We start from the raw sequence: 23,337 nt of genomic DNA, 5'->3' as shown, positions 1-23,337 counted from the left end.
AGCCTCTCCTGACTTTCCCAAGTATCTGTACTTCTATAGGAGGTCTCAATAAGAAGATATGCTCCTTTGGGTTTTATGTCCTTCCTGGGTGAGGATGTTTGAAGCAGGAGAAAAAACGGGATGAGTAAGAATGGGAAGGACCTCAGCATAGGTCAACTGAACGTGGAGCACTAAGAGGATGAGGAGTCCTTCTTAAGTAGTAGATAGCAGTGTGCCAAGCTCTGGGCAACAGTACACTGTGGGGAAACAAAGGGTTGGAAAGCATCAGCTCTTTTCCTCAAGACACCCACACCATCCAGTTGAAGAGATAGTAAGGATCATGAAAAAATTAAAGACCAGTTCAAGAGAATGTGCATGGAAAGGCTATAACTTCAGTACAATTTGAGAAGCAAAGAAAGAGAAAAGAGTTAGTCCATAGAACAGACCTATCCTTCCTTTATTTTTCTGCCAGTTTCTACTTCTTTTCTTTTTCATTTCAACTTTTATTTTAGGTGCAGGTACATATACACCATAGAATAATAGGCAGCCATAAAAAAGAATGAAATCCTGTCCTTTGCAGTAACATAGATAGAGCTGGAGGCTGTCATCCTAAGCAGATTAACACAGGAACATAAGACCTGTCCTTTTTATCTTCTCTATGCCCTTTAGAAAACAAAATGTTCTTGTGTATTTTATACCTATTTTTAAATGATATATATAAAAATATATATTCTATTCACAGTTTTACCTTTTTCTCTGAAAACACAATGCTTGTTCCCATTCTGATGCACCATGCTCTCAATCTTTTCCAGGAGCTCGTCCACCTGCCTTTGCTCTTCTTCTCCTGTTGCCCGGTAGTTGAAGACACTATATCTGTTTTTACACTTCTGGATGAGACAATAGAGAGCTTTATTGCTGTTTCTTAAGAACGTATCTAGATCCCGATCCCCTAAATCTTCTTTCCTGGTAAGAAGTATGATCATGTACTCAAAGAATTTTTCTCCAAAATTGCTTTGGATGGTGCTCAGCACTGCCTCATCATTCTTAGTGTAAAAGCCCAGTGGTGTCACCAGCAGGAAGGCATGGGGGCCTGTACAGATGTGTTTTCTAACTTCTGAGTCAATGTTCTTTAAAGATGAGATGTCCGGAGTATCAATGATCGAAACTTTCTTTTCTCTCCAGCTTCTGCTTTCAGACAAGAAGCTCTGGGTTACTGATTGCTCACTAAATCCGGTCTGAAAGGCCCGTCTCCCCAGAATGCTGTTTCCTGCTGCACTTTTTCCAGCACCGCGTCTCCCCACAAGGAGGACTGTCAGTTCTGATGTCCCCGGATTCTGCTTGGGTCCTGTGGACTGCAGCTGCCTCTCCCTTGGGCCTGTGGGACAAATAGACAAGTTCAGAGTCTCTTCCTGCAGTTGAATATGGATGTGGGCAGGTTTTATGATTTGTCATCCCTGCCAACTTGTATAGAGAATGGCAACAACACTGTAAACAGTAGAACTCTACTCTTGGCCAGAAGCTCTCCATCAAGGTGAACGCCACAAACAGGGGCAGGAGTGAACTAAGAGATATTCATGGAGCTTAAGATTCCCCAGGAACATGAACATGCCAACTTTGGCCTTCGTTGGTCTTGGTCCTCAGGGTTCCCCTCATTTTGTTATCAAAGGTAAATACTGGGGCCTACCAAAGGTAAATACTTACTAAAGGTAAGCCCAGGGGCTAAGGCAGGAGCAGGGAAAATCCGATTTTCAAATGCCCCTTGGTGGTATAAAATCAAATACACTCAGCAATTTTTAAAAAAAGTGAACTAGTGATATGCAGTATAGATGGATCTCAAAAAACACACTAAGTAAAAGAGGCAAGACGCAAAAACTGCATACTATATGATTCTACCATATGAAGTTGAAGAACAGACCAAATTAATCTATGCTGATAGAAATCTGGACAGTGTTTCTCTTTGGCGAGGGGCAGCAAGAATCTGTAAGATGATGGAAATGCTCTATATCTTTATCTAGATGGGGATCCCATATGTATAGATATAGAAAAAGGCATCAAGCTGTTTGCTTAAGATTTGTGCATTTTACTCTGTGTAAATCGTACCTCAATAAATTGCTGTAAAAACCTGCAAACCTGCACCCTACAACTATCTCTCCACAGATCCCCTGGCTGAGGCAGCATCAACACCAGACCTATGTACTGAGCAAAAGGGAGAGTTGGCAACTGCAGGGAGCGTTCTCTGAGGCTGAGTCATCAACAGCCTTCATGGGAAGGGTCTGATCAGCAAGTTGGGAAGGTGGGATGGACACAGCATCAAAGGCCCTTGCTGTATTGCCTTGGAAAACTTACTGCTTTGCGAATCTGTTTCCGTGTTGGTAGAACGGGAATCTAATGCCCATGTTGAGGTTGAAAAGACTAAAGAAAACAGTGCCTGTGAAGCTCTTAGGACCTGACCAGCACGGAAGTGTGCATGGAAGGCTTCACAGTTAAGGAGGAATTTGAGTCAGGCCTGGAAGCGCCCCTCCCTCCCTCACACTCTCCCCCACTCTCCTTTACAGCCTTCAGGACTTTTGCCCATATGACAGCACTTTGCCTCCTGCCCTAACTCCTGCTGGCTACTCAGGTTCCTGTGCAAATACAACTTCTTCAAGAGACCTTCACCTAAATTGCTCCCCGCAAAACTGTAAAAATTAGCTGCCATGTGTATTTCCTCTATTCTTACCAAAATAATAATTTTATATTTATTTCAAATATGGACTCTCTTCAATTTAGAGGGACCACACAGTGCAGTTGTTAAAAGTAGGAGTGAAAAGGGATAATAAGTAGCCCTTGAGAGCCAGGAGCTGGTCTGGCCTCCACAGCAAGGCCATGGCACCCTCCTGTCTCTCTTCCACAGTATTACCGAAAATCAGACACGAGTCTTCCACAACCACAACCACTCTATAATCATGTCTGAGAACACAAAAATGACAGCATTGCCCAAACATCCCCTGCACTGGCTAAATAGATGACAGCTGCCTCCTGATAGCGTTAGCCTCGCTCCACCCTTGCCACCTTAGACAGAAGAATTATTCAAACACTTCATTGTGGAACTACCCCCCACTTCCTAAGCTCATCCATCCTGGAGCAAAGTCCCACTTCTTGGAACCTTCCTCAAAATCACCTAACATGAGCCCACATCCTATAAAAAGTCCTTTCCTGCCCCCTCTTTCTGACAGCCCCGTGACTCCCCATGGTGTGCTGGGCCCTCACAGCCACAGGTCAATAAACGCATTTTTGTTCAGTCACACATGTGTTCCTGGGGTCTTGGCCAAAGGGCATTGCCAGAATTTTGAAACCCTTCTGCCTGAGTACACGTATTTCTGGCTGAGTGCACTCAGCTGTGAAATGAGGATGAGGCTCATGACATCTTCTTTACAAGACTGTTATAAGAATTGAACTGTGTATTTTAAGAGGATTATATATGAATATGCTATGAAGATTGAATTACATATATATAAAAGTTATTTCCCAGGACATAATGTCAGCTGCAATTTTTTTTTTGAGACAGGGTCTTGCTCTGTTGACCAGACTGGGGTGCAGTGGCATGACCTCAGCTCACTGCAACCTTGCGCTCCCAGATTCAAGTAATTCTCATGTCTCAGCCTCCCAAGTAGCTGAGACGACAGGCACACACCACCATGCCTGGCTAATTTTTGTATTTTTAGTAGAGACAGGGTTTTGCCATGTTGGCCAAGCTGGTCTTGAACTCCTGGCATCAAGTGATCCACCCACCTCGGCCTCCCAAAGTGCTGGGATTACAGGCATGAGCCACTGCACCCAGCCTCAGCTACAATTATTATCAATACTATTAAAATTATGATTTTATTATTTGGGGGATTTCCATGAGGAAAAGGATCTTGTCTATCTTATTCACGACTGGATACTCAGAGCTTGCACAGGGCTGACCCAGAAATAACCTACAAATCCATCAGTAAAGGCATGGTTCCATTTGTTGTGTGTGTCCACATTGTGAAACAAACTGCATCTACTATACAGAAAGAGGTAGATCTATACATATTGACTTATGCAGATGTGCAGGACCTATCATTACTGGCAATCATCACATGAATACTGCACCCCATCAGAGAATTCTCCAAATTGGTGTTGTCCATGAAGGAGTGATTTCTGCTTTCCTAAGAGGAGTCAAAACTTGGGCAGGGCCGGATCCAAGGCCAGAAAGAAGAGTCTCAGTTAGGAAAGAAGATACAAGAGGCAAGCCCAGCTCTGTAACACTTCAGAAAAGTCCAAGGACACCCTCGCTGGGTCCAGGAACTTTGCTGGTGCTATACCTACTCACGAGTGTTGGGAGTTTCCTAGGGGATAGGTTGTGGGAACCAACCTCAGCTAGGTCCCCAGGGTGAATTTTTATTCTGGTTTATATGGATAATGTTTCCGCTTCACTTTGGCTGCAGAATGCATTCGAAAGAATACAAGTGTGAGCTTAATGTTTCTTAAAGATCAACTTACCATGTGGCTTGTCTCCCTCTTGAGATGCAGCTTCATTCACACAATCCTAGAAAATAAAGGAACAAAATAGTGCACACAGATCTAAAACCTCATGTTCCACAAACTAAAAAAAAAAAAAAAAGGAAATTGAAGTATTAATTCAGAGTGATCTGCTGAGTCAGATGTGGTCAAATCAAGGCCCTGGTCATGGTCTTTGTTGGTCTTTGTGGACCTGTCCACAATGGCAGTGGATCCTTAGATCCCCTGATGCTGCTATGACTGGTTCTCAGAGAAGGTGATGTTTCCGACGTCTCCTTCCCTCACTGCTCCCAGTATGGAAAGGAAGCTTCTTCTAACCTGAGGTTAATTGTCCAGTATAATTTGGAATCCCGTCCCCCACCCCCCCAAGTCTGGCAAATGGAGACAACAGGATAGAGAACCAAACACATAACTGACATCCCCTTCTCCTGCCTGGGGAATCCTTATACTTAGTTCCAAAATGTTTATTGTCGTGGAATCAAGAAAGGAGGTGAAAAAACAATATCCAATCTTGATGAACCTGCTAGTCTTAGAAGCTTCCTAGACTTCATTTTAACCTTATCTTTGTTAAATCTTCATGCCAGCCAAGGAAACCTTCCCTCTGCTTTCTTGCCTGGCTTTGCCCAATATCATTGATACCCTCAACCATCCCTCTCCCTGCATCCTCTCCATTTAGCTGTCATTATCAGATTTCTTTAACCTTACATAGCCCAGTTCAAATTCTTTAGTGTTCTCTAAATTCAAAAGATTATTATGAAGTAAAGGTCCATAATATAAAAATTAATGATCTTTGCATTCCCACTCCACCAGAAAAGTAACAGTTGTTAACTGGTATATGTCCTTCTATCTTTTTCTGTGTTCATGCAAATACATACAAGCATACATGAACACATGGAGATTTATTAAGTTATTTGTTCTACAATCTGCTTATTAATGCATTCTGTACATCTGTAGAAGTCAGTATAGATAGAACTACGTCATTCTTTAAGTAGATAGAATTTATTCCATAGTACAGACATGCGTAACTGATGCAACCATCTTTTCCTTGATCAATCTTCAGGTTATTTCTGGTTTTACTGTTTCAAATGATGCTGTGCTAACTATTCTTGTACATATATCTTTATGTGTACAAATTTTTTTTTATTTCCAGGGCATAGAGTTCTAAAAGTATGGCTCTAACTCAGTCTCTGGGTTGTTAAAGTTCTTAATGATTTCTTAATTTATTTAATCCTCAGGAATTTTCATCATCATGATAATAACAGCATTACTGAACACCTACCAAGTTTCAAGCATTTGTTAACAACTTTGTAAGCATTTCATTTAATTCTCACAGCAATTCCTGACATACATGTGATTATTATCTCTGCTTTACAGAAGACAAAACTAAGATGCTATAGTCAACAAAACAGATATGATTTCTTCTGCCCTCATGGAGTTGGTAGGGAGACAACCAGTGAAATCACTTGATGTGGTGGTGACATTGCCATGAGGAAAGGAAGCTGTAGGGCTCATTCCAAGGCCTGAGAGCCAGGATGGTCAGGGAGGACTCCCTAAGGAAGTGACTTTTAGCTGATGCAGATGGAGAAATAAAAGCAAACCTGGTACAGGGTGGGAGTGGGGAGGGCAAGTGTCAGTGCAGAGAGAATCGCAGGCTTGAGGCTCAGGAGTGGATGTGAGTGTAACTCAGGGGCAAACAGGAAGGCCAGCAGGACCAAGGCATAGACAGTGGAGCACAGGGCAAGGAGTCAAGCCAAATTAAGGGTTCTGAACTTTACCTTATGATTAGCAGGAAGTCACTGGAGCATGTTAAACAAGAGGGTTTCATTGTAGGAAACTTACTACACGCCCATTCTTCTCTCTATTAACATCCCTGTTCCATGCAGCCCTCAAGGAAAAGACAGATTGTCACAGAGGAGGGAGCACTCAGGCTAGGAGATAAGAGAGCAAGTGTCTTCAGCCCTCTTGAGCCTCAGTTTCCTCATGTGTAGAGCATCTGTCCATAGGGTTGTCATGAGGGCTTAATCAGTTTATGTCTTTGTCTGGAATTTTTTTTTTTTTTTTTTGAGACGGAGTCTCGCTCTGTCGCCCAGGCTGGAGTGCAGTGGCGTGATCTCGGCTCACTGCAAGCTCCGCCTCCCGGGTTCACTCCATTCTCCTGCCTCAGCCTCTCCGAGCAGCTGGGACTACAGGCGCCCGCCACCACGCCCGGCTAATTTTTTGTATTTTTAGTAGAGACGGGGTTTCACCGTGGTCTCGATCTCCTGACCTCGTGATCCGCCCACCTCGGCCTCCCAAAGTGCTGGGATTACAAGCGTGAGCCACCGCGCCCGGCCTGTCTTTGTCTGGAATTTAGTGGGCATACAGTAAATGATTTCTCTCTTATTTCCATGCTGCTTGGGCTTATTACTTTTCCCTCTGAGCAGCCTCTCTCTGACCAGAATGTCCCCCAAGCTCAGTGTGTGCCTGCTGTACACCCTCTGGGGCTTCCCCTTGCCGAATCCTCTGTGCTAGCATCCCCCTCACACTCAGCCAGGAGCGCTTTGCTTCTTATGCATCAGCCACTCCAGTTGAAGTGTAAGCACCTCTAAGGCAAAAGACTGCATGTTTGTATCTTCCTTAGTTACAAATACACTTTCCTTTCACATCAAAAGCTTAAATAAAATATCACCCTGGCTGTAATGTGTGAGACGGATTGCGGGATAAAGCCCAAGAATACATAAGGAGAAAATCATTACGTTAAAATAGGATAGGCAAGAAATGATGTAGGCTTGGACCAGGTGGTGGGAGTGGGATGGAGAGAAGCAGGTGGATTCTGGGTATATTGATCCCGCAAGACCTGATTATTTCTTGGCTCTCCAAGGAGAGCTACCAGGGTAGCAGAGCTGACACTGGGGTGTGGGTACAAAGAGCATGGTGAACAGCACAGCCCTTTTCTGAAGCATGAAGGAGAAGTCTTATAGATTTAAAAGAGAAAATCAAAAATTTGGACATGTTAAGTGTGAGAAAGTATAAGAGAGACAAGTGGAGATCCCAAGCAGCCATTGTGTAAAGGAGGAAGAACTCAGAGGACAGATTTGGACTAGAGTTACTACTCATTTGAAAACCGTTAGTAGTAGAAGAAGCTCAATGCCATAAAAGTGTGGGATCATCTGAGAAGAGAGTACAAAGAATTGAGGAAGGCCAGATCCAAGCCCTAAGGATGTTCATTTTTAGAGGTCAGAGATTAGAGAAGAACTCAGTGATCTTTGGAATAGCCAGAAAAAGACGGAAAAAAAAAAAACAAATGAACAAGGAGAGGGCAATTATGTTGAAGTCAGGGGAAGAGAGAGTCTAACAAATCATTGTATGTTGAATAATATGAGGGACCAAGTAAGATAAAGGCTTAAATTTGTCCATTAATTTGCTAATAAAGCCTAAAGTCCTTAGGCTGATACTTAAAGTACCCTACAATCTGATACCTCTTATTCCTGCAAATTATGTATAAATATCATATTAAACAAAACCCATGTTCCATCACACAATGCAATATTTCATTTATTTGTACCCATTTTCATCCCACTAGTTCAGCAACATAGAGATCTTTCAAGATATTAACAAAATTCTTACTTGAAACCTGCTGCCTTCAGTTTTGAAGTTCACATGATAGGGTCCTCCGTTCGTGTTCACCAAAGACTCAACCTTGCGAAGGAGCTGTGACACCTGGGTGATCTGCTCATCCTTACTGTCGGTCTTGTTGTTGAAAATGCAGTATCGGCCCTCACAGTCTTGAACCAACTGCTTGAGAGGTTTGTTGTTTTCAATGAAATCTTGCAGCAAGTCATCCCCCAAATCATCCTTCCGAGTGAAGATAATAATGATGTGCCTCCTGGCTTCAGCTCCAAACACTTGTTGGATGCCCTTGGCTGTTTCCTCATCCTCCCTTGTGAAATGGCCGATGGCAATTACCAAGAGTAGAGCATGGAGGCTGGGGGCAGAGAGCTCCAAGCAGCGTTGGATGTTGCGTTGCTTGTCTTCAGCACAAGATATTGAGGAGAAAAGGTCAGGGGTGTCAATGACCACAACCTTCCTTTCTGTCAGGATCTGACTCTCTCTCTGGCACATTTTGGTCACTATCTGATCACTGAACTTGGACTTGAACACATCTTTGCCCAGAATGGCATTTCCTGTGGCACTTTTTCCCGAGCGGCATTTCCCCAGGAGGAGGAGCCGCAGTTCGGACATCTGGCAGCTCTGCTCTGACATGCTTTCCTGACACAGGCTCCTGCTGGTTCTGTTGGGACAGAAAGCAACACATTAATGTTCAACTCCCACACCGAGTGGACAGGAAAACAGCAAGAAAAGACATTCTCTTTTTGACTCAAATTGCCACCAATGAATTTGAGCTACTGAAGTTCTAGACCCAGACTAGATTAGGACAAGAAACACTTTCCCAGGATCTTCCTGTTCCCTCATCTCTGAGACAAACCTAGAGATCTCTTTTAGTTCCTTAAATTTTTTTTTTTTTTTACCATTAGGAACCACAAGGAGTCAGATATGTTAGAAACCATAGTACGTAAGCATGTTTCAAAGTTGAAGGAAATCTCATCATTAATAGTAATGGTCAGATGTTTAAAAAATACAGATCTCTGGGACCCAACCTAGACCTATTAAATCAGAATCTCAAAGGAAGGATCCTAGAAATCTGTACTCATCAAATGTCACAGTAATTCTAATGAGTAGCCAAGTTTGGGAAGCATTGCGCTATAAAATGCAATGAAGTAGTAATGTCTAGAGCATACAAGCAAATATAATATATGGTATACATGATACTCTGAAAATAATCTCACAGAAGACAAACTAGAAAACTTCATTTGTGGGACTCGTGATGCACCCAGTGCCAGGTGAAGTTAACAGAGAAGCATGATGTGGTGGGTATGGCCATGGTCATGGACTCTGACCTGGTTCACCTTCTGCTCTGCACCCATTAGCTGAGATCTGTAGAGGCCACCTAACCATTCTGAGTCTCAGTGTCCTAATCCATAAGACAGAAGCGGTATTACCTACTTCAAGGATATTTTTATAAAACTCAAATGAGATGACAAATGAGAAAAGTACCTTGCGAGTTTCCACATATTACCTAAATGCAAAGTGGTACGATTTCAGTATGTAGATAGTGCTGCTTGGATTTAATATTCTCCCTACAAAGGCTTCCACCTGCCAGGCAAGTCAAGCCCAAAACTGTTGAGCTAATGTGCCAAGCTCTTTGCAATCTGTTTCCAGCCCACAGAGTCAGCTCTACTTGTAGCCACTCTCCTCAACACACCGTATGCTCCAGCCAAGTGAGCTACTCGTCTGTATTTATTTATTCAGGCCTCACTTTATTTGACATATGTTTTGAGCTGATTTGCCATAAGTGTTTAGTCATCCTGCCTTGTACAATTTCTTCTGGATTGCTCAAGAGACCCTGACCTGAAATCAAGTGAGGCCTGGAAATTCATGGCAAAACTGTCGCTGTGAGGAAAAAACTCCCCTCTACCATAATCACAGGTTTTCCCTTTAGGGCACATCAGCAATTAGCTGTGATTCCTACACAGGGTTACACCTGGGATCCTGTGTTCCTCTCCTTAAAAACTTAGTTTCCGAGACTGCAAAGCTGGCCATGATGCCCTCACCTGGGGGTTTACCCATGAGGGTTTACCTATGCAGATCTACAAGAGAGTGGCTCTCCCTATGAAACCTTCATACAGCACCCTCTCGGATGGCCACGCCTCCATGGTCCATGGTGAAGTCAGAAAGTTATTCATCTTATTTCACACCCTTTCTAGTGTCTCTGCCGCTTGATGGGTTCCTTCCTGTTCCCACCAAGCCTTCTGCAGCATCCTTTTTGTCACTTGTATGAAAAGACTGAAGAACAACAAATAAAAGGCAGAGATGCAGCAAGCAGATAAGAAGAATGTGACACACATGAGGACAATGTTGTGGGAGTCCAGGGAGGAATCAGTCACTGGGGACAGATTGGTACCACTCCATCAAAACTGCTCCAGCAGAGGGCAAAGATCCCTTAGCTGCCAATTCACAATGTGGCTACACTCATTATCTGATCACTCTGTGCCATAACCTCTTCATTCTTTATATTTTTCTGATTATGAAGTTTGGTGTTTATTCTAAAGAATTTGGTATATTTAGAAAATTTTAAAGAAAAAAATCTGGCTCCATCTATGGCTCCATCATACGTAAATAGCATATTTAACATAAATTGTTAAAATATGCATATAATTTCTTTTCTTTTTTTTCTGTTTTAGAGACAAGGTCTATCTCTGTTGCCCAGGTTGTTGTGCAGTGGTGGGATCACAGCTCACTACATCCTCGACCTTCTGGGCTCAAGTCATCTCCTGCCTCAACCTCCAGATTATCTAGAACTACAGGCACACACCACCATACCCAACTAATTTTTTAAAATCTTTGGTAGAGATGGGGTCTCTCTATGTTGCCCAGGTAGGTCTGAAACTCCTGGCCTCAAGCAATCCTCCAGCTTTGGCCTCACAAAGTTTTGGGATTACAGACATGAGCCACCATGTTCAGCCCATAATTTCCTCATACACACATACATTTGCATCATCTGGCAATAACTTCTCTCATAAAATATATTTTCATTAAATAAGAATAACATATTCCTTAAAATAAGTTGGAAAATAAGCAAAATGGTGATTGGAAAGTGATCTGCCGTCTACAAAGAATCGTATCAATTTGTAGTGTTTTTATTACATGTAAATGAGCATTTTAGGTTCTTTTCCTTTTTATCATACTTATGTGTCCAGCTGAAGCTAATGTAAACTCTGTATGAGGAAAGTTTACCCTAGAAATTACTCCAAATATTGAAAATAACAAGTAGTAGTAAAATAATTTACTTTACCCTGCCTATCACTGCTGCCACTGACACCCATACACACTGCCCAGGGGCCCAGGTTCCAGCCAGCCCAGCCCACTACTGCCACCACCAGGGCCCATGCATGCCACTTGGGAGTCTAAGGGCTGGCCCACCACTGCTACTGGCACTGCCAATGCCACATACATCATCCAGGGGCCCAAAGACTGGCCCACCAAACCTGCTGCTGTGGCCAACACACACCACCTGGGAGCCCAAATACTGGCCTACTCGGGTCCTCCACCTGCCACTATCAGTGTTTGTATATGCCACCCAGAGGACTGAGTACTGACCCACATAGCCCATAGTCACCAATACTAGTGCTCATGTGCGTCACCCAGAGCCCAAGGGTGAGCCCACTTGGTATCTCTATCCCCAGGAAAATCTTACCACAGCCTTCATTAACACCACAAGCTAAACCACTGAGGAACTTGCAGACATCACTGACATTGATTACAGCCAAAGAAATATGAAGACTACACGACTGCACCTACCCAGAATCAAAGCCAAAGCACCCTACCCAATCAACACTAGAGATATATGCACAGAAAAAAGTCTTTCCCTATGAAAGCCAATGTATAAAATTGAAAGAAGCAACTGTTACACCAGATGCACATAGTGCAAAAACACAAGAAACATTAAAAAGCAAGGGAACATAATATCTCCAAAGGAACACAATAATTCTCTAGTAACAGATCCCAAAGAAAAGAAAATCTTGGAACGCTTGAAGAGGAATTCAAAATAATGATCTTAAGGAACATCAACAATATAAAAGAGAACACAGATTGACAATACAAATAAATCAAAAAAAAATTCATGATCTGAATGAGAATTTCAATAAAGAGATAGATATTATAAAAAAAAAAAGAACCAAATGGAAATCCTGGACCTGAATAATTCAATGAACAAAATAAAAAAAATATAACCAAGGGCTTCAAAAATAGACTGGATCAAGCAGAAGAAAGAATTTCTGAACTTGAAGGCAGGTCTTTTTAAATAATTCAGTCTGGATAAAAAAACTTTTTGAAGAATAAAGACAGCTTATATGACATATGGGACACCATAAAGTAAACAAATACTTGAATTTTGAGAGTTCCAGAAAGATACAAGATGGGAAAAGTCACAGAAAATCTATGTAATAAATAACAGCTGAAAACTTCCAAAGTATTGTGGGAGACATAGACATTCAGACACAGGAAATTCAAGATTCTCAAATAGATTCAATCCAAAAACGTCTTCTCTGAAGCATATTGCAGTCAAATTGTCAAAAGTCAAAGACAAAAAGAGAACTCTAAAAACAGCAAGAGAAAAGTCTCAAGTCACATATAAAGGAATCTCCATCAGACTAACACCATGTTTTATTAGCAGAAACCTTGCAGGTCAGGAGAGAACGGGATGATAGATTCAAAGTACTGGAAAAAAAAAAATGTGGCCAAGAATACTATACCCAGCAACACTATCCTTCAGAAATGATGGAGAAATAAAGCCTTTCCCATACAAACAAAAATTGAGGTAATCTATTACCACGGGACCAGCCCTACAAGAAATGCTTAATGGAGTCCCACATCTGAAAGTGAAAGGAGAGTATCTACCACCATGAAAATGCACAAAGTACAAAACTCATTTGTAGGGCAGATATACAAATAAGAATGGCAAAGGAATCAAATGTTGTTACTACAGAAAACCAACAAATTTCAAGGATAAACAATAAGAGTAAAATAAAGGAACAATGTGTCAGGCCTCTGAGCCCAAGCTAAGCCAGCATATCCACTGTGACCTGCACGTATACATCAAGATGGCCTGAAGTAACTGAAGATCCACAAAACAAGTGAAAATAGCCTTAACTGATGATATTCCACCATTGTGATTTGTTTCTGCCCCACCCTAACTGATCAATGTACTTTGTAATCTCCCCCACCCTTAAGAAGGTTCTTTATAATCTCCTTGACAGTAGTCAAGGAAAATCCTCCCAATGGGCAGAACTTTAAGTAGTGTACCTGGTTGTTCATTCTGTTTGAAAGGAGATATGGCAAGATATAATTATATACCAATTCATGGGCTGTAGCCGTTGGTTTGGCTGGATGGTCAAGGACCTAGAAGAAACATGATTAGAAAATTGGTAACAAGGAAGTCTGGGAAGAAGTATGTGGATAGACTTCTCAGACTGGGTGAAAAACATGAAGAAAACATGAAGACATTTAGTCTCATATGAATGCTTGCCAAAGGGTGACTTCAGCAGAGGAAGATTTTATTAAAATAATCATCAAACGGATAAAATGACCCATTCTGTGGATTCCAGTCAGCCTCTTCCCCCAGCCCCCCTGACATCATCCAATATGTTCATGAAAAATGTGGCCATGATGACAGAGGTGGAGATTATACATGGGCCCAGCAACATGGTCTTCCATTCACTAAGGCCAATCTGGCTATGGCCACCACTGAGTGCCCAATCTACTAGTAGCAGAGGCCAAAACCAAGTCCCTGATATGGCACCATTCCCCAGGGTTATCAGCAAGCTACCTATGGCAGATTGATTTCATTGGACCACTTCAGTCATGAAAGAGGGAGTGTTTTGTTCTTATCAAAATAGACACTTACTCTGAATATGGATTTGCCTTGCCTGCACACAATGCTTTTGCCAAAACTACCATCCTTGGGCTTACATAATGCCTTACCTATTGCCATGGTGTTCCATACAGGCTTACTTCACAGGAACTCACTCCAAGGAACTCACTTCACAGCAAATAAAGTGAGGCAATGGGCCCATGTTCATGGAATTCACTGGTCTTACCATGTTCCCTGCCATCCTGAAGGAGCTGAATTGATAAAAAAAGTAGAATGGCCTTCTGAAGATTCAGTTATAGCACCAGTTACGTGACAATACCACCTTGTAGGACTAGGGCAATGTTCTCCAGGAGACTCCATATGCTCTGAATCAGCATCCAATATATGATGCTGTTTCTCCCATAGCCAAGATTCATGGATCCAGGAATCAAGGGGTAGAAACAGGAGTGGTACCACTCACTATTACTCCTAGTGACCCACTAGCAGCATTTTTGCTTCCCGTCCTGAAGGCCTTATGCTGGCCTAGAGGTCTTAATTCCAAAAAAAACAATGCTTCCACTTGGAGATACCAACAATCACTCCATTGAACTGGAAGTTAAGAATGCCACCTGGCCACTTTGGGCTACTCATGACTCTCAATCAACAGCTCAAGAAGGGAGTTTTGGCATTGGGTGGGGTGATTGATCCTTACTACCAAGGGGAAACTGGACTACTACTCCACAATGGAGGTAAGAAAGAATATGGAATACAAGAAATCCCTTAGAGCATCTCTTAGTGTAGCCACATCCTGTGATTAAAGTCAATGGAAAATTACAACAACCCAATTCAGGCAGGGCTACCAATAACTCAGATTTTTAAGGAATAAAGGTCTGGGTCACCCTCCACCTCCCCAGATAAAGAATCACAACCAGCTGAGCTCATTGATGATGGTAAAGGGAAAACAGCATGGGTGGTAAAAGGAGGCAGTTATCAATACCAGTTATGACCACATGACTAGTTACAGGAATGAAGGTTATAATTGTTATGAGTATTTCCTCATTATTTTATAATGAATGTGTGTGTGTAAAATATCTCTGTTTTCTTCCCTCTCTTATCCCTCTAATTTGTAACATAAGACGTATTGATTTTATATTATAATATTTAAGTATGGTTAACTTTACATCATAGTACTTAAGTTATAGGATATCAAAGAGAAGGATAAAAGGACTTTATTTCTTTTTCTGGAGAAGGAATTAGTGCGTATCAGTTGTATGCAGGACAGTTGTACCGTGTTAGACGGATTTATGATCTTGTTATTGTATTTAATTGGGAGATTAAGTGTAGTTTAAGGAGAAGTGTATGGATTCCAGATGGATAAGGTGAGGACATGTGCTGGTTAATTTTATGAGTCAGTTTGTCTGGGTCATGGAGCCTAGATAGTTAGGCAAACGTTATTCCGAATGTTTCTGTGAGGGTGTTTTGGGATAAGATTTACATTAAAATCAGTGGACTCTGAGTAAAGCAGATTGCCCTCTCTAGTGAGGGTGGGCCTCATCCAATCAATTGAGGACCTGATTAGAATAAAAGGCTTACCTGCCCCAAGCAAGAAGAAATCATTTGGCAGATGGCCTTTGGACTTCATCTGCCACATTGACTCTTCCTGGTTCTACAGCAGGTTGCCTTTGGACCTAAACTGCAATTCTTTCCTGAGTCTCCAGCCTGCTAGCCTCCTCCATCAGATTTTGGTCTCACCAAGCCTCCACAATCATGTAGGCCAATTCCTCAAATAAGTATCTTACACACACACACACACACACACACACACACCATTCATTCTGTTTCTCTAGAGAACCCTGGCTAACACACACGGGAAAGGTGCTAAAGTGCTCAGTGCCTTACATCTGAGCAAGACAGAAGTGGTGAGGAGGTGAAGGAGCCAGGCATATGGCTCTCTGAGGAAAGAGTGTTGCAGGCAGAGGGAGCAGCAAGTTCAAAGGCCAGGGCCTGCTGGGGAAGGAGCAGGGAAGGCAGTGCAGCTGGAGTGGAGAGTGGCCGAGTGCAGCTCAAAGAACTGCCCGTGAGCAAGATGGAGCCTGTGGGGCTTGCTGGGGCTTTGGCCTCAGGATGTCTGCATCTCTTCAGACCTTAATCTCATCAGACCTTCAAGATCTTGCCAATCTGATAGGGGTAAAACAGTATTTCACAAATGTCTTCAGCTGTCAGAGTTTATGTTTTACATTTTTTCATGTGCTTGTTGGTTATTTGGACTGGCTCTTCTGTGAATTTTTAGTTAATATTCTTTTCCCATTTGTCCCTATGGATATTTAGTATAATTTATTGATTTGTAGAAATGATGTATATGTTCTGGTTACTAAACCTTTGTTGATTCTACACATTTCATAGATCTTTTCACAGTCTGTGGCCTATTTTTAGGTTTCTAAATATGTCTTTTGTCATACACACAAAAACACTAAATTTTAATCCACTCTTATCAACCCTTTCTTTCATAATTTAAGCATTGTTGCTGGGAACAGGCCCCAAGCCTGTCCAGAAACAGGCCATGAGAAACTGGCCATAAACAAGATCTTTGCAGCACTGTGACATGCTCGTGATGGCTATGACACACACACTGGAGGTTGCTGGTTTACCTGAATGAGGGCAAGGAACATCTGGCCCACCCAGGGCAGAAAATCACTCAAAGTGTTCCTAAACCACAAACCATGGCATGAGCGATCTGTGCCTTAAGGACATGTTCCTGCTGCAGATAACAAGCCAGAGCCTGTCCCTTTGTTCTCCATAAGGAATACTTTTAGTTAATCTATAAATTGCAGAAAAGATATTTATCACGGGATTATTGTCAATAAATAGGTGAGTGAAACTCTGTTCGAGGCTCTCAGCTATGAAGGCCATCAGCCCCCGATCCCACTCTGCTCTCTGTTTCTGTGTCTGTGTCTTCATTCCTCTAGCACCACTGGGTTGGAGTCTCCACGACCGAGCTGGTCTCGGCATATTTGCATTTTTTAATTTAAAAATTCTTTTTTTCATCATGATATCAAAGAGATATTCTTTATTTTCTTCTAAATATTTCTCACTCAATTTAGAACTTTAATCTCTCTGGAATTTGCTTTTGTGTATAGTATGAGGTAGGCAACTAATTTTATCATTTTTCCATATTGAAAAAAATGACATTGTTGATTGGCTAAACAAACTAACCCCCTTCTCTTTTACACATCACCCACTATAAATGCTGGAGAGAGGGATCTAAGTACTTTCTGTTGTAGACAGAATGGTCGCCCAAGGTGTCCACGTGCTAATCCCCAGAATCTGTGGCTGTGTTACTTTACATGGTAAAAGGGACTTTGCCAATGTTATTAAGAATTTTGAGACAGATAATCTTGGATCATCCAGGTGGGCTCAGTGGTCTGTAGGAGGGTCCTTATAACGGGGATGCAGGAAAGTGAGAGTGAGAAGAAGATGTGAGGACAGAGGCAGACGTTACAGAGACAGAGGGACTTGAAGATGCCACATTGCTAGCTTTAAAGACAGGGGAAGGAGCAGGAGCCAGGAGTCGAGGAGATGCAGGTGGCTTCTAGAAGCTGGAAAAAGTGAGGAAATGGATTATTCCATAGAACCTGCAGAAGGACCACATTCCTGCCCAGAAAACCTTGATTTCAGGACTTTTGACCTCCAGAACTGTAAAATAAATTGGTGGGGTTTTAGCCACTAAGTTTGTGGCAATTTGTTACAGCAGCAATAGGAAACTAATACAATCTCTCTCCCAGCTTCCCTTCTAACTAGGGTTGTCTATGTGACCCAGCTCTATCAGATGACAGTTACATGAAAGTCTGCTTGCAACTTCTGGGAATATTAGTACTATTTCCTTGGTGATAGAGACAGACTCAAGTAGACAGCTCCTGTTGTCATCTCCTCGCCCTTCTTGCATGGGATTGAAGTGTGATATCCGGAATTGTGGCAGATAGTATGGGGCAATAAGGTCACAAATATTAAAACAAAAAGTCAACCTGTGCCACCAAGCAGAAACATAAAAGGCACCTGGATTTCTGCTGCTGTCACTGAGCTCCCAGAACATCCCGGAGACCAACTCTTTGTTAAATGAGCACTTAATATTCTAATGATTCAAGAGCTTGTTAATCAAAGTGCAATTCACAGAGTAGCAACATCGCCAAGAACTGGGATCTCATTAGAACTGCAGAATCAGACCCTGCCCCAGATGTACTGAATCAGAATCTACAATTTAACAAGACCCAGGTTATTCTAGTGAGCATTCAAATTTAACAAGCTCTGGTTTAAGCCACCTTTAGTTAAAAATGAGCATTCCTAAATGATCCCACATGAAGAGCCAAGCTTCCCAGCACCATTTACTGAATAGTCCACGCTTTCTCCAATGATTCTATCAGATGCCAAGTGCCCGTAGGTCCACAGTTCTATCCCTAGGTTCTCTGTTTTGTCCATTGGACTCTTAGTGTATTCCTGAACCAGAACATCTTCATTTCTAAACGCCAATATTACTTAATTAGTGTAACTTTAGTATAACATTAAAATAAGTCTTAGTTAACTGATTGAGCAACTCCCAACACCTTGCTATTATTCCAAACTGTCTTGGCTCCTCTCAGCTCTTTAATCTGGTATAGGACTTTTAGAATCAGCTGTCAATTTCTTTAAGTCCTGTTGAAATGCTGAATGCCATTACATTGCATGTATAGCTTTGTTGTTGTCTTTCCCTCCATTTTTTGTTGTCTTTTCCTCCATTCTTTTTTGTTGACCAGTTTTTTGGTTTTTGGGTTTTTTTTTTTTTTTTTGAGACGGAATTTCGCTCTTGTTGCCCAGGCTAGAGTGCAATGGCATGATCTCAGCCCACTGCCACCTCCATCTCCCGGGTTCAAGCGATTCTCCTGCCTCAGCCTCCTGAGTGGCTGGGACTACAGGCATGCACCACCACACTGGCTAATTTTGTATTTTTAGTGGAGACGGGGTTTCTCCATGTTGGTCAGGCTGGTCTCGAACTCCCAACCTCAGGTGATCCGCCTGCCTCGGCCTCCCAAAGTGCTGGGATTACAGGCGTGAGCCACTGCGCCCGGCCTGTTGACCAGTTTTAAATATGTTCTAATTTCAATTATGATTTCTTTTTGACCCAAAGGTAAGAGAAGTGATTACTAAATTTAAAAATGTATTGAGACATCGACTACCTTGTTGTTTCAAATGCTGCATTGTGGCCAGAGAACAATGTCTGTATAAACTATTTGTCACTGGTTGAGATTTACTTTTTGGCTCAGTGAAATTTTTGTAAGTGTTCCTGTAGGCTCAAAAAGAATGTGCAGCCTGTTATTGTGGTACCTTCCACAGTCAAGGCCCCATCTCTCCATTGACACCTTAGCTACAGCTTCCCAGATGGTCCAGCACACCCTTGCCTGCACCCCATCCTCCTGTCTGCCTGGAACATTCCTACCCATTCTCCATCACTTAGCCCAAGGACTCTGAGGCTCCATGTCAAGCCTTTCCTGACTTTTCCAGACTGAACTCGTCATCAGCTCTTCTTTGGACTTCTGCAGTAATATTAACACTGCTCCCCTGTTTCCACCCTTCTCCAGCTGTCTATTGTCCATCAATAGCCACAGTTCTCCTCTCCTGTTAAAACAAGATACAGGTAATGTCACGCTTCATTCTAAAACCCCCCAGTGACTCTCCACCCATTCAACGTAAAAGACAAAGCCTTTATAGTGGTCACGAGACCCTACCTTGCGCCCAGCTGCTCTCTGACCTCATCTCCTACCCCCTTCCCCTCACATTGTGTGCCGCAGTCACATCAGCCTGCACTATACTTCAAACATGCTTGCTGTTCATCTGAACTGGGGCATTGTCCCTTGCAGACATGTGCAAGACATGTGCCTGAGCACTTCCCTTAGGTCTCTATCACACTGTTCCCTTGGTACAGGAGGCCCTCTCCAGCCTCCACCAGCTATTAAAGAGCTGTCCATGCCCCACTGACACCCCCGCCCCATACCAGCACCCGCCACTGCCACCCTAAGCTGTCCACCCCTCTATGCCCCACTGGCACCCCCACCCCATACCCAGCACCCACCACTGCCACCCTAAGAGTCGTGACTCCTCTGTGCCTCACTGGCACCCCTGCCCCATACCCAGCACCCACTACTGCCACCCTATGAGTCGTGACTCCTCTGTGCCCCACTGGCACCCCTGCCCCATACCCAACACCCACCACTGCCACCCTAAGAGCTGTCCACCCGTCTATGCCCCACTGGCACCCCTGCCCCATACCCAGCACCCACCACTGCCACCCTTCACATCTGTGTTTACTTGCTTAGTGCTTTTTAGTCTCCCACAACTACAGGTGAGTTCCATGAGAATAAGGACTTGCTCTGTTTTTCTCACCACTGTATCTACAACATAAAGGATCTGATAAATACTTGTTTCCGAGTTGATGGTTATTGACTTGAAGAACAAGCAAAATGCAGCAGATACGCCAAAGAAAGTGAAGAGTGGGAAAGCCCTTTTTCTGTGCAGCGATTTGGTGGTTCATACCTTTTCAAAAAATGGGGTCTGTGGCACTCAGGGGAGAGGCTTCACTGCAGGGAATGACCCAGGGAGGTAGTAAAGGCAGTGGCAGGGCCCACTTTCGAAAAGGGCGAGCCGAAGCCTACAAGGGCCTTGACAGAGGCCTCTCTCTGGAATCATCTTGATGGCTGCACAGCACGGGGCAGAGCCCACTGCAGCCTCAAACACCTCAGAACCTCAGAACTGGTCCACCATGGGAAAAATACTTCCGGTGGGTTCAAACCTAATCAGCACCGGGCGTCTTCTAAGAGCATCTTTCACCCAGATACACCCTATGGAGAGAAGCCCTCACACTGATGCCCTATCTCTTCTCTCTCCTCAATTTTCTTCATAACATTGATTCTATCTGATATTATTTATATTTTATAATTATTTATTAATTTTATTTTTAAATGTCTAAATGTTCTCTGTACTACCCTCAGTACAAAGCTCCATAACAGCATGTGCTAAAACTCCAAACATGCCTGTTTTGTTTTGTGTCCCCAGGCCCTAACATTGTGCCTGGCATGTAGTATATGCCTAATACGTGGAGGTAAACAAATGAACGATCACAGGAGAGACAGAAATGTGAAGAAAAGAAGAAAAACCGTTTTTAGAACTGAGAGGGAGGCCGGGTGCAGTGGCTCATGCCTGTAACCCCAACACTTTCAGAGGCCAAGGCAGGTAGATCCCTCGAGATCGGAGTTCGAGACCAGCCTGGTCAACATGATGAAATCCCCGTCTTTATTAAAAGTACAAAAATTAGCCGGGCATGGTGGTGGGTGCCTGTAGTTCCACTTGCATATACACACACACACACATACACACACACATATATATATATGCAAGTGAAGTGAGATGTCTCTGCAAATTAATTTAAGCAAAAAAGACACTAGTGAGTAAACAGCAAGCTGAAGGAAGCAGAGGCCTCCCACAGGTCTGAAGAAGAAAGAAATTTCTTTCTCAATTAAGCGACACAGCCTTGCATGGTTCCCAGGCAGAGTATGACCAAACTGATGAGTCTTGGCTGGACTCCTGCCTGCAGCTCCACATGATGTCAGGACCTACACACACACACTCACACGCACACGCACATGCATACACACGCACACACACATGCATACACACGCACACACACACGCACACACATGCATACACACGCACACACACACGCACACATGCATACACGCACACACATGCATGCACACGCGCACACACACACGCACACACACATTCACATTCCTGCCACACATACAGCTTCCCAGCCGGTAGCACTTCACCCCAGCATGTGGAAAGTGCACTTAAGGACAAAAAGGAACCCAAACTCACCCTCCCTCACGCTCTGCCAGTCCACATTTCCCTCTGCTCAATCTCCCAGGCCACTCTGGAGACCCCAGCAGAGCAACTGAGAGAAAAAGACAGCGTTCTTCCTATAACTCACTGAAGACTGTAAAGGCAGCCTCCGCCTCCTTCTCAGGAAACAGCCCAAGGCAAACGTGGACTCAGGCATCTGAGCACAGGGTCCAGCCGTGCGAGGATTCATCCCACATCTAATCGCAGTTCCCACTTACAGAGCAGGGTGGTCGGAGATGCCTCCAGAGCCCGGCGTGGGGAAGATCTTAGGCCCAGCCCAGCAGGGCAACCATCAAGAGGAAGAGAAGGGGTTAACTGCTGAGGACCAGGTTGGCTGAAATGTAGGTGAAATATTGCTTTTGGTAAGGTCTTGACCCCTCCAATGCCCAGTTCACAGAATCCTAACTGTGCAAGGGGCAGGAAAGATCAGAAAAGCAGACGTGGAAAAATCAGCATCCCCCACCCCCCGCTTTGCGGGAGGAGCTCCGCTGGCTTCCTCCTGGGGGCTGCTCTGCAGCACCATCTAGCTTCATGGGGCTTCTGACAGGCTCCTTCCGCCTGCTTCTTCCTCCCTTCTGCCAGTCTCAGCCCTCCTCCTCTTCAGGGCTCACACCCACTCCCCGACACGCCTTCTCTTAGGACAGCCACTCTCACAGATGTCTGGGAATGTGCCTCTGTCCCCGTCCTGCCGAATCTACTCCCCAGCAGGCTGGGGAGACACGCTTTGGATCAGGAGGAAAGCTTCCCAGGGTCCCTGCGATTCAATCCCACAGGCAGCCTCCTCTCCCATGGCTGAGCAGGCTGCCTCCCCGGTGCCAAGCCCATCCTCCCCCACAGCTATGCATCAGCGCACGCACATCTACACACGTGTGCACATGTCACACATGCACTGCGGTCCTGTCCCATGGCGTCCCACAGTCTCCGAGGCTCCGCAATCCCTTGATCTCTCACCTGGGTGGAAGCAGCTGCTAGTCCCCCAGGGCACAGGTTGTGAGGAAGGCGAGAAGGGTGAGGGGAGAACGGCCGGAGAGCCACCCTCTTCCCAGGCCCTGGTCCTCCTGGCAGGAGGGTTTCGGGTGTTTCTGCAAAGGAAGAGATTTCTAGAAACAGCCTTCACATCCGCAGAGGCATAAATGCAGTCGGAGAGGAAGTTCCGTGTGCAGGCCACAGGCTCAGAACGTCAAGAGCCATCGGGGCTCAGGGAGGAGCCAGCATCAGGGACACACCCGCCTTCCCTGGGTGCTGAGCGCCTTGTGGGGTCACAACACAGCAGAAACTGAGGAGCCCGGCCCGTCCAGCAGCTGCAGACTGAGAGGTGGGAGGAGAAATGACAGCAGAGGCTTGGCCAGGGGCTGGGGCGCCGGGGCAGGAGCCAGGCTGAGCTTCAGAAGGGCCGCAAGAACAGGGCTTGAAAAAACCAAACACCGCATGTTCTCACTCATAGGTGGGAATTGAACAAT

At 44.1% G+C, this 23,337-nt stretch overlaps 1 protein-coding gene across 5 annotated transcripts in view; it reads right to left on the bottom strand.

The window, feature by feature from the left end:
• Positions 1 to 23,337, bottom strand: part of GIMAP8 (GTPase, IMAP family member 8) — a 26,950-nt gene extending 3,613 nt beyond the window's left edge. Inside the window, exons 1-6 of one of the 5 annotated variants that reach the window (XM_063642347.1) lie at positions 22,096 to 22,678; positions 14,083 to 14,223; positions 13,405 to 13,500; positions 8,110 to 8,773; positions 4,486 to 4,531; positions 728 to 1,354 (exon numbers count right to left, since the gene is read on the bottom strand). In XM_063642347.1, coding sequence (XP_063498417.1) covers positions 728 to 1,354; positions 4,486 to 4,531; positions 8,110 to 8,745 — 1,309 coding nt within the window. In that variant the 5' untranslated portion in view covers positions 8,746 to 8,773; positions 13,405 to 13,500; positions 14,083 to 14,223; positions 22,096 to 22,678. Of the gene's footprint in view, positions 1 to 727; positions 1,355 to 4,485; positions 4,532 to 8,109; positions 8,774 to 13,404; positions 13,501 to 14,082; positions 14,224 to 21,853 lie in introns of all 5 variants that reach the window. The other 4 variants (XM_063642348.1, XM_055284504.2, XM_055284502.2 and 1 more) reach the window with 4 other exon arrangements.

The sequence above is a fragment of the Symphalangus syndactylus genome, chromosome 6, assembly GCF_028878055.3.
Source record: "Symphalangus syndactylus isolate Jambi chromosome 6, NHGRI_mSymSyn1-v2.1_pri, whole genome shotgun sequence".
Classification (NCBI taxonomy): Eukaryota; Metazoa; Chordata; class Mammalia; order Primates; family Hylobatidae; genus Symphalangus; species Symphalangus syndactylus.
Note: the sequence above shows the minus strand (reverse complement) of the source record. Positions and strands in the feature narration are given on the sequence as shown.